Consider the following 12,472-nt stretch of genomic DNA (forward strand, 5'->3'; position numbering starts at 1 on the left):
TTAATGTGATTTATCATATTGATTAATTTGTGAATGTTAAATCACCCTGATTCCCTGAAATACATGCCAATTAATCATGGTGTATGATCCTTTTAATGTATTATTTAATTTGGTTTAATATTATTTTGTTGAGGATTTCTGCACATATGTTCATCAAGGATAATGGTCTAGAAACTTACAGTGTTCTCATCAGGTTTTGCTATCAGGGTAATGCTGGCCTCATAAAATGAGTTTGGTAGTGTTCCTTTTTCTTTTATATTTTGGAAGTATTTCAGAAGTTTGGTATTAGTTCTTTAAAAATGTTTAGTAAAATTCACCTATAAAGTCATTTGGTTCTTGACTTATCTTTGTTGGGAAGTTTTTGATTACTGATTCAATCTCCTTACTAGTAATTGGTTTGTTTGCACTTTCTTCATAATTCAGTCTTGGAAGATTGTATATTTGCCAGTTTTTATTGTTTATTTATTGTCTTGCTGAACAGTAATAGTGACAGCATTTGTGCATTCTTCCTGAATTATGAAAAATGCTTCTAAATATTTCAACATTAAATATGTTTGGTGTGTCTCTCTTACATGTAGTCTCTCAAATTAAGCAAGTTCCCCTCTATTCCTAGTTTGCCAAGGTTTTCTTTAAAATGTTATTTTTAATTAATGGGCACTGATATTTATCAATTGCCACTTTCATGTTTACTAAGATGACCATATAAACCTTCTCATGTGATCAGTGAATATAGTTACACTGAGAGAATTCTGATGTTGAACTATTATTATTGTATTCCTAAAATACTCCTCTGAGTCACGTTGAATACATCATTTTCATATTCCATTGTTATTAAATATGCTAAAATTGTCTTTAGGACTTTCCACATCTAATTCACAAGTGAGATTAAATAAGAATATCTTATTCTTTATAGTTTTTAAAACAATACTTGTGGTTATAATCCTACTCATTCTATAAACTTACCAGTACTTTTTTACTTAATCACATTTTGTTTACCATAGCTCATTTACTTTTAATTCCAGTTTTTAGAAATAAATGTACTTGAGGTTGTATAGTTCTCCCAGTGTATTGCCCAGTGTATCTCCCAGTTCATTATATGTCATTTTTTAAAAAGATTTAAAAAAATTATTTTAGAGAGAGGAGGAGGGAGAAAAAGGAGAGAAACAATGATATGAGAAACATCAATTGGTTGCCTCTTACCCCCAACTGGAGACCTGACCCACAATCCAGGCATGTTCCCTGACCAGGAATGGAACTGGCAACCTTTTGGTTCACAGGCTGCATTCAATCCACTGAGCCACAGCAGACAAGGCTATATCATCATTTTTGATAGACTTGTTTAGTCTTGAGTAACTCTAGTTTCCACTTTCCTATCAATGCCCATGTATGCATATGAATATACAGCCATACAAACTTCCTGATGTATAAACTCCTGTTTTTGTTACTAACTTCTTTTATTTTTTATTTTCAATTACCATTAACATTATTTTCTATTAGTTTCAGGTGTACAACTTGGGGTTAGACATTATTTAAATAATTTATAATGTGACCTCATGCCCCAATAAATGTAGTAACCACATTGTATCATACATATGTAGTTATTATAATATTATTGACTATATTCTCTATGTTGTACTTTATATTCAATGACTGTTTATTAACTACCAAATTGTACTTCTTAATCCCTCCACCCTTTTCACCCCACAAATTCCCTCCCATCTGGCAACCATGAGTTTGTTCTCCGTATCCATGAGTCTGTTTCTGTTTTTTTGTTCACTTATTTTGTTCTTTAGATTTCCACATGTAAGTAAAATCACACGGTATTTGTCCTTCTCTGCCTGACTTATTTCACTTACCATAACACCCTCTAAGTCCATCCATCTTGAACCAAATGGTTAAGATTTAATTCTTTTTAATGGCTGAGTTTATGTTCCATTGTATATATATACACCAGATTTTCTTTACCCAATCATCTAATGATGGGCATGTAGGCTGCTTCTGTATCTTTACTATTATAAATAATGCGGCAATGAACAAAGGAGTGGACATATCTTTTCAAAATAGTGTTTTGGAGTTCTTAGAATACCCAGAAGTAAAATAGCTGAGCCCTATGGTAGTTCTATTTTTAATTTTTTGAGGAACCTCCATACAGTTTTTCACAGTGGCTGCACCAATTTGCAATCCCACCAACAACGCTTGTTGCAACAACTTGTTTTATTAATGACAGGTGTGAGGTGAATAACACCAACAAAATGAACAATAAAAACTGCGTAGAAGACTTGAATGGACATTTCTCCAAAAAGGACATAAATATAGCCAACAGACATTTGAAAATATGGTCAATATCACTAATCACCAGAGAAATGCAAATTTTGTTATTAACTTTTATTATTATTGCTTATATTTGGTAGCCTGAATTATATCAATATTTAGAACTTCGAGACTTTCTTTGTTGATTAGATATGTAGTTAATTTTTTTAACTTTTTCTTTTTTATTTTATATACTTTTTATTATATTTTTACATTACCATTTAGTCCCCTTATATATTATACACCTTTCCCCCCACCAGCAATCACCACACTGTTGTCCATGTCCATGAGTCGTTTTTTACTTTTTGCTCAATCATTCCACCCACTCACCTCCCCCCACCACTAGCTATCATATGTTCTCCATCTATGAGTCTATCTCTGTTTTTCATGTCAGTACAGTTTTTAATATTTGTCATATTTATAGCTTAAAGAATTAAAGTAGCACAGCTTTTAAGTATGTGGGCTATGGACAACTATGGGACATTCATACAATGGAATTCTACTCAGCCGTAAAAAAGAAAATTTTACCCTTTGGAACAGTATCGATGGACTTGGAGAACATTATGCTAAGTGAAATAAGACAGTCAAAGAAAGACAAATACCGTATGATTTCACTCGTACGTGGAATCTAACAAACAAACTGAATTAACTGCTTTTACCTTTATGTTTTTTATGTTTTTATATTATTTATGTTTTACTTGTTTCCTGAGACGAAAAAGTGTGCTATCCTAATTGTGGCACTACAAAGTTCTCATTTTAGTTTTATTCCACTTTTGACTGTCACATTTTAAAGTACCTATAAATGAACAATTAATTGCTTGTAGTGAACTTTGTCCTCTTTATATAAAAGTTCCTATTCACCTTTTTAAAACCTTTAGTGTTAGGTGGCTTATATACATTTTTTGTTACTTGCCTTATATATCTTTGTCAATCACATTATATTAAATGTTCTGTATAATTTTTAGTTATATGCCTTTTCTTGTACGTAGAATGCAGTTGGATGCTTTTTTTTTCCCTGAAAGGTTTTGTACATATGTTGGTTTACTTTTTCATGTACATTTGAACTTATTCATGGCATTTGTTTTCTAATGCCATGGTCTCTTCATATGTTTAATGCTTTGCATTTTTAAAATACATTTATTTGTTGTATTTTTTCACGTATATTCTTAAGCCTCATACCTCTCCAGGTCTCAAGTTAACCAGTGTCTACTTCCTTCTTTTGAACTAAACAGAAACCTACATATATCTTTACTTTTCAAAAAACCACTCTGCCTTCCTCCATTCAACATACCCTTATCAAAATGAATATATTCACCATTATAATAATGCCTTTCCCCCCCCTAGGTTAATAAGCTCAAAGTTTAAACCCTCCCTGTAAGTAAGAATAGCTTCATACTTCTATAGTGATACTTTACCTGGCAGCCTGTGAAAACATGACAGGGTGATTCATAAGACACACAATCAGTAATATTAAAATATCTGCCATATTTATAGCTTAAAGAAATAAAGTGGCAAAACTTTTAGATATATGGGCTATGGACAACCAGTAGTGCTAAACAGATTTCATATCTTCAGAAGCACACTACTAGTTTAAAAGCCTGTAACTTACAAAGTTGAAGAAAGATGCACTTACTGTACAGACATCATGCTTGTCTCCATTGCTGAGTCCACTCTTCCTTCATCTTGTGTTTCAATGGCTGATCTCTCTGTTTCACCTGGGAGTTCAGGTGCACAAGCTTCATCAAGAAGTTCTGGAGCTGTAGGTACATATGGTGAAGGAACGAAACTGCTACCACGCAGCTTACTGAGTTCTTCTTCAAGTTTTTTCTTTTCTTCAAGCAAACGAGCTCTATCTTCAGAGAGTGACTCTATCAAATCTGAAGGGTACCCCAAGTTGAAATAATAATTACAAAACATTTCAAATAACTGTTAATTTAAAAAAGAAATCAAATGTATTGTATTACAAAACATTACTAACCTTTATCTCGCTCTTGCTGTTGCATTGTACTTTTCAACTTATCACTCAGATCATTAATTATATTTTCTTTTCTCATTTTCTCTCTTGTTAGAACAGTGTTAAAATTGGTCTGGAACACAGAATGATAAGTATGTAAGTTATCAGCATGCACATAGCAACTAGGGCTAAAAAAAAATAAACCTGCAAATATTTACATGGTACATTTATATGTGAATAAAGTACAATTTACTAATGGTCTTTATTTTTAAATAAAAATGCTATACTGCGGTAAATACAATGTGATTGTATTTCCCTGGTTCCATATTAAGATATTATTGTCTACATATTTATTGTCAGAAGAAAAACATAATTTGAGGGAAAGAAATAAAATGATCAATAAACAAGTGCTATTATATAGCCTACCTATTTTTTTTTATTAATATTCCTGCCTCTGGAATTTTCCTGTTTTTGCTAAATCTTGATTGCCAAAATAACATTTCAGAATGACTTTATCCCATCTCCATCTCTCATCTGGATATTTTAATGGCCACTGCACCTCTGCTTTATAATGACTAGTGTTGTTATTCAACTTTTAGGAAAACTTTCTTACTATAAAGCTCATATATCCAACTGAACTGCCTACCTAATTGCACAGTTTATTTTATAAAGATGAATGAACTGTCAAAAATTTCATGTGTAAGATCTCTATTAAGATCCTGAAACTTAAGAACAGATGAATAATGAAATGATCTATATCATATCTAACCATCTACCAACCATTTCTATTTCCAAAATTAAGAGTCATGATCCTTCCACCAATGAATAATGCCAATAATGTTGGAAAAAGTGAGATCTAATAAGAACATGGCATTTTTAGATCAAAATTAGTGAATTCATTAAGCATTGAGTTAAATATCATTTCTAGTTACAAAGCATCCAGGAAGATCCCTCAAAAGAATATTTATGAATATGTATGTTTGTATTAAGCCAGTTCTACATATTATTGTTATTTATGTATAGAAAATTAATAAACATTTATAACAGTATATTAGTCATTGCTGTTTCTATAATATGGGGTAGATTTTTAGAAAAGTTAACATAATTTATAATAAGCATATGAAAAACATGGGCCAGTTAAGATAGAAACTAACTCAGCTCAAGTCACTCATATAAACTAGTTACAAATCAAATTACCGCCACTTAATATCCTATTTGAAATTGGATCCTTCTCCCACTCCCTCTCCCCCCTCTAAAAATAAATACATAAAAAAATCTTAAAAAAAAAAAAAGGTATGTCAGTGTTATTCCTGGCTCGAATTACAGCAACAGACAACTAACTGCTCCTACACATGCCTGTGTGTTGCAGTCCCCTACTCTTTTTTCACATTCAAGGGCGTAATTTTGATTGACTATAATCCAGTTGTGTCATTCCTCTAAGTATCTTAAGTGAAGTAAGTACAAGCTCCCTAACAAGACTCCCTATAGTCCTCAATGGTCTGGCCCCTGCTTACTTCACAAGCTTTACCACTGACCATTGATCAATATTAATAACTGAATCAGCAACGCTCAATATTATTCAATTGTGATCTACCACTAGCCTATCATGGATAAAAACTGTAAGAAGTACAAAATATCTGTACTGATCAGCATGTAACTTAGAATAAAATTTTAGAACTTATCATATTAGTATAAACACTTTCATTTTGCAAAACAACTGAGTCTCAAAGAAGTTGAAAGATATATCTAAGATCACATAGGTAAACAAGAAACTATAAACATTAATTCACATTTCCTAATTTCTAATCTAGGAATATTTCATTTTGAAGCACCTGACCATGTCACATAAAGACCTTTAAAAAATACTTTTTATCATAAAGAAGATATTTAATAAATATTAACAGGATCAATATAGGAAAATCACATCTAAGATATAACAAATCACCAGCTGCACAAAGAAATTACATTTCTTAATTTATATTTACCTTCTTTAGCCTAAAATAATGAAAAGGGGGCAAGAGAACATACCTGTTGTTCAGCAATCAAAGATGTTCGAACATTTTGCATTTCTTCATTCTTTCTTTTCTCTTGTTCTTCAAGTTGTTCTAAAAACTTAGCTTTTTCTTCCTGAAGCTTTTCTTGAAGTTCAGCAACTAGACTTGAAGAATCTTCTCTGGCAGACTCAATGGCAGAACTTGAAAGTTAGAGCATTAAATTTATTTTTTCAAAATTGCAGATGTAATCCAATATAGAGCAAACACCATAACTAGTTGACATCAGAAAGGCTATAGATGTTTCTTAAACTTAAGAGTAGAGTTAACTAGTGTTAAAGACATACAAACCCTCTCTTTTTATCTACCAAGGTAAGGAAAACAAATACAAGATTAAAGTTTAAAAGATTATATATTCTCCAACACCAACATGGTTGAATAATTACATCTGCTTCTATTAGAAAATAGTAATGTTTTTAATATAAAAATAATACACCTCTCCAGAGCTCAACCTCAAATTTCAATTTTACTATTCCTACAACTGCAATACACATGACAACTGAGAGGTGAAAAAAAGAAAACGTTTTGCTTCATTTTGTTAACTAATAACATACACTAAAGCTGAACTTAAATGTTCACACACAGCAAATCGACATATTCCTGAATTAATATTCATTTCCCCCAAAACTTGCTAACCCCAGGAAAGAGGACAAGGCAAAGAGAAAACCACAAACACAAGTTAATTATTATTTTAAGTTCTGGTATAGAAGTTAATCTTACCTACTTTCAACCATATAATTCTTTATGTCATAAAAAGTTTGTCCAAGTGGATAATTAATCCCATCAAAGAAAGAGGTTACCCCTCTAGTATATTATTGTAAAATATTCCCAAATTATTTGAGCAACTAAGTTAACAGATTGTTTTAAATGTACATTTACTTAAATTTAAATGACACTTTATCAGTAAAGGTTCCCTAGCACTCCCCTCCAAAACAGGAGAAAATTACATATTCCTGCCTTTGCATGTATTAACAGGCTTGGAAATTAGAACTCAAAAAAGCTGATACATTTGTTATCAGTTGGAAACTTCCATACTATTATACATAGAACTTGAAATAAGGAATCTCTGGTTGACACTATTGCCACCATTTATAAATTGTGTGTATAGCAAAAGGATCCATTATATCCTATATTTCTAGTAACTAGAAAACCTGCATTGGATACAAACTAGATTGTCTTGATGCTTGAACTTTCTTCTATCACTGACTATATTAGATTTGGACCTAGTACACACTTACTGTTTGTCATTGGTTTTTAAAACTCTTGTTTTGAGAACCACATTTTAAAACATTTAAATTTTCCTATATTCCCCCAGATCCACATCCACAACTCCTTGGAAGCATGACGATGAACAGTGAAGTAGGCAGATTTCCAGATATATGGAAACCGCATACATATATTCTGCTCTTCTTTGTACACAGGTATATAAGAAAGCCCTTTCCTTTAAATTCTCAAAAATAATGTTATACTGTTGATATAATTTTTCCCGATTATATAGGAAAGTTATTTTAACTTTGCATTTTCTTCATCTCAAGTAGACCAATCAGCTATTCACATACAGGCTATTTGTATTTCCTCTTTGATCTGTCTATTTGTATCTTCTCACTTTCCTAATGGATTTTTTGCCTTTCAAAACCTGAATTGTGGAGGAAGTGTTGTTTCCTCTGCATGGAAGAGAAACTGAAAACTAAATTATCCAGAATCCTCTTTCCAGTAAATTCTGGGGGGCTCAAGTTTGTCAACAAAAGATACCCACGCAAAATCCGAAGTGCTAAAGGAAAAGGATTTGTTTATCAGTCTCCAGAGATGACTTATGCTCAGGCAACTTAAGAAGCATAAGGGGTTTCTGAGTAACCTACCTCTATTGGTGTCTCAGGAGACAATTGGTAGGTTTTCTAAAAATTATTGCAGTTTCCTAATTAGCCACCAACTTCGGTGCTTCAGATTACTTTAAAACTACAGATGCATAAGACTTTGATTCCCTTACCCTTCACTTCCACTACCCAGCTCTCCCAAATTTCATATTAAATCCTTTATCTGGAAATGTTTAAAAGAGGTTCTGTTTTCTAAGCTCAATCCACATAGATACAAATACATTCCTAGGTGGGAAAAATCCCCTAACGACAAGAATCTTGAGTTCTCTGATCTGCTTTGATCTGAAGGCAGTACACCTCACCACCAGTACAAAATGAAACTGGTAGACTAGGGCATTCCACAGCAGAACAGATGACAACTGTAGTTGTCTGAGATCAAATGACTGAAGGCCAGGTTTTGGAGATGCCCCACTTGTCACTCCAACTGACACTAAGTCTGCCTTACTCCCTTATAGTCTCTTCTCCCTTATTTGAGATCAGTGTCACCTGATGTTCCCTTCTCAACAAGTTGATCCTTCTCAATAACCTCTCCAACTTTTTCAATATTCCCAGAGACCTTGCTACATTCAAATCACGGGTTCCAAGGAAAGTTAAAAAAAAAAAAAAAAAAGGAAAACAAAAAAAGGAATTGCAACTCCAAGATTTTTCACTTATTTTGGAAGAAATATAGGATTTATGGAAATAGATCCACTGTGAATTAGACCAGGAAGAACGAAATGCTAAAACAAGCCAAAATTATTTGTATGAATGTAGTGACCACAGGTTCTAGTTTCAATGTCAGCTATTAATTGCTTGCAAGGTTAATTGCCTGAAACCTGGACCCAATGGCCAACATTAAACAAAAATAAGATGCCAAGGTGAGATACTCTAGACCACAGGTAGGCATCAAAGGACTACAGACCAGATCCAGCCTGTTACCACCTATTTGTGTAATTAAAGTTTTGCTGGAATACAGACATACCCATTTGTATTGTCTCACTCCTCTCTGGTTACAACAGTAAAGCTGAGTTAGCTCAAAGACCGTGTGGCCCACAGAGCCTAACATATTTACAATGTGGCCTTGTACAGAAAATTTACCACCATTCTCTACACCAATGTGATTTGATCCACATAACCGTGGGGGTAACTAGAACAATTACCCCTTAACAAGGTCACTACTACCTGACACGTAGCTACTGATTTAGTGATTTCTTCCCTGTCTATGCATATTACTACAAACCAGGAGTTGACAAACATTTTGGGGAGGGGAGTAAAGGCGGACAGGTAATTAGCAAAAATGTTAGCCAGATGATCTCTGTCACAACTACTCAACTCTGCCAAAAGCAGTCACAGGCAAATGGTAAAGGAACAAGCATCTCCGTATTCCAATATAGCTACACTGGCAAAAAGGAAAAAAAAAAAAAGTACCAGAGAGTGAGCAATAAAGCCCATGAATAGTCAGGAACTTGTCACCACAGAAAAAATTTTTAAGTATCCAACGATCTGGCCATGTGAGATGTTCCCTGTAAGGTGAAGGGACAAACTGTTGCTACATCAGCATCTCTGAATTTTGGACACAATATAATAGTACATTTGGGTAGGCTGCTATGACTCATTTAATTACCAAGTAACTTTTAGGGCTGCCTATTCTGTATGAAGCCCACAGCAAGAGACACTCTTGCAACAGGTCCACACAGACATGCAAGCTGCTCTGCCACTTGAGCCATGTTTCCCAGTAGATGCCAGATGTGTCTGCAGCAAAAACGGATACCAATGGAGCTTTTGGCAAGTCCTACAGGAAAATCAGTTGAGGCCCTTAAGATTTTTGAAGCTGGTAACTATTTTTGTCTTATAAAATGGCTTGCTAGTGGGACTGTACAGATACTCAAAGACTGACCATGGTCTCCCAAGTTATCAGATGTTATCTGAGTTGCCCATCATAAAGAAGATATTATCTAACCTATTAACCCACCAAATTTAATGTACATAGCAGTATTCCACTGACAAGTAGGTGTGGCACACATAGGATGGAGCTCAAAGATATCCTGATGGTATAAGGTTCAAGAGATTCAGGTTCCCAAGGCTCTTACTCCTGCTATATTGCTTCTTTTCTCTCCATCACAAGTAGGGCATTCCATACGAGGGGAAAAATACTGGAAGACTTGGTTTCCTGATAATCCTACACAATAAACTGACATCATTCAAAAGCACAGTTTAAGTACTAGAGCCCCACTGAGGCGTTATCCTGAAGAACAGTACTGAAAGGAAATCTTCCTGGTAGCAACAAGTCAAGCAGTGTCCTTGACGTTACCTTGGAGAAATGGCCAGGGCTATCACACTTCAGTGACTCATGGATACCAGACAAAGACTGGACTGGATAGTGAGTGACTTGGAGGAAACTAGATTGAAATCTGGTGACAAGGAGGTTTGCAGAGGAGAAATATGGATGAACATCTTAAAGGAGGCACAAAGTATGAGAATACAGAACTCCTCTGAGTACATTATGTCTAACTGCAAGAAACCTCATAATAATCAGATGGACAAGTTCAACATTCTCTGGGTATCAAATTCTTTAGCCACACCAGTCCTATTCAAAATGCTAATGACATGCAGAAAGTGAGAACCCAGTTCTGCAGAGCTCTTTCAGGAGACCAATCACTTGGTGACCCTTGATCACTTCCATCATGAAAAGAACAGTAATCTGTTCTCACAAAAATAGTTTAATATTCTCTATATGGATTAACCTTCCATGACTACAATGTTTCTGCAATAAACACTACTCCTGAACTTACAAAGGTTTAATTTACTGTTATGGTATTCCACTAGAACTGCTTCTGAGGAAGGGATTTTATTTTACAGAAAAACATGAATAGCCATGGCCTCATGCCCAAAGAGAGTCAGATCTCACCACATATGCCAATCTCTAAAGCAGCTGGTCTGATACAATTGTGGATCAATTTATTGAAAACCGTTACAGTACCAGATGGGTGACATTTTGATGGCTAATGAATGCAGTACATGCTCTGAACCAGACACTACTCTGTGAGACTAACTCTCTCATAGATTAGAATACATGGGTTGCAGAACTAAGGACAGAAATTGGAGAATAAAAATTGGAATAGCCACTCTATTACTCCTTGAGCCATTAGCACAAATTTTGCTTCTTCTCCCTACAATTTTGGGTCATGCTGATTTACAGATTAGTTATGACCCCCACATGCCTCTAACCCACAAAAAACTACTTTACCAGGAGATACAACCAGAGTCCTACTGAACTGGAAGCTTAAACTACCACTTGGCTAATTAGGGTTCTTCATGTCACTGAACCAACACTCAAAGAAGGCTGTATTGATATAATGGAACTCAAATTATCAGTGGGAAACAGTTTTTCCTACACAAGGGCAGGGAAGAATATTACTGGAAGTCAGGGGCTTTTACAGGGTGTCTCTTGGCACTGCCATGTCCAATGATAAAGGGTCGAATGAAAAACTACAGTACTATATTATAGGAAGGACCATTAATGACAAGTCTCCTTGGATTAAGAAGTAAAATCAGCTGAGGTGATGTCTAAGGTAAAAAAGTGGAGTGGGCAATAAAAGGAAGCTGTAAATACCTTCTAGAGTGGAGGTGCCAAACTAATTTTCACCGGGGACCACATCAGCCTTGCGGTTGCCTTCAAAGGGCCGAATGTGATTTTAGGACTGTATAAATGTAACTACTCCTTAACCGTTTTGCGAAAGCTCAGCCCTGCCATCAGGTAGAAACAAGGTGCTGGGGTGGCTAAAACAAGGTGGAGGGTCGGAATTGGCCCGCAGGCCTTGTGCTTGCCACCTGTGTTCCAGAGTTACAAGGCTAAATACAGAAATAAAGAATATATATATATATATGTGTGTATCTCTCTCAATATATAAATACATATATAAATATATACAGAGATATATAGATTAAGCCTATATATATTAATCAAGTTTTCATCTTTTTTCTTCTCTCTCCTAGTACATGTGTTGCGACAATGCTAGTTAACCCTATACTTTAACATTTAACTTACAGAGTATCAAAGAGACATTGTATCTGTGTAGAAAAATTAATGAACATTAATATGTTCACTCTAGGATGGCTAGAATGACATTAAGTTTAAGTCTCACCTTTGGAAGAAAGGGTTAGGATACCTAAGGAGATATGAAGGATATAAGCTGAATCATATTTGACAGAAACATGACATTGTAAATGCCTTTATTTGATAGTTCAATATGAGTAAAAGAGATATGTAAGATTACTGAGTTTGAAATGAGGTGTACAGGGCT

The 12,472-nt window shown here is 34.5% G+C and overlaps 1 protein-coding gene across 1 annotated transcript in view; it reads right to left on the bottom strand.

The window, feature by feature from the left end:
* The window catches only part of RB1CC1 (RB1 inducible coiled-coil 1), a 92,334-nt gene that overhangs the window by 14,293 nt on the left and 65,569 nt on the right, over positions 1 to 12,472 (bottom strand). Inside the window, 3 exon segments of the mRNA XM_028518117.2 lie at positions 3,944 to 4,187; positions 4,289 to 4,397; positions 6,293 to 6,458. Of these exon segments, the coding sequence (XP_028373918.1) occupies positions 3,944 to 4,187; positions 4,289 to 4,397; positions 6,293 to 6,458 (519 nt within the window).

Source organism: Phyllostomus discolor, chromosome 7 (genome assembly GCF_004126475.2).
Source record: "Phyllostomus discolor isolate MPI-MPIP mPhyDis1 chromosome 7, mPhyDis1.pri.v3, whole genome shotgun sequence".
Classification (NCBI taxonomy): Eukaryota; Metazoa; Chordata; class Mammalia; order Chiroptera; family Phyllostomidae; genus Phyllostomus; species Phyllostomus discolor.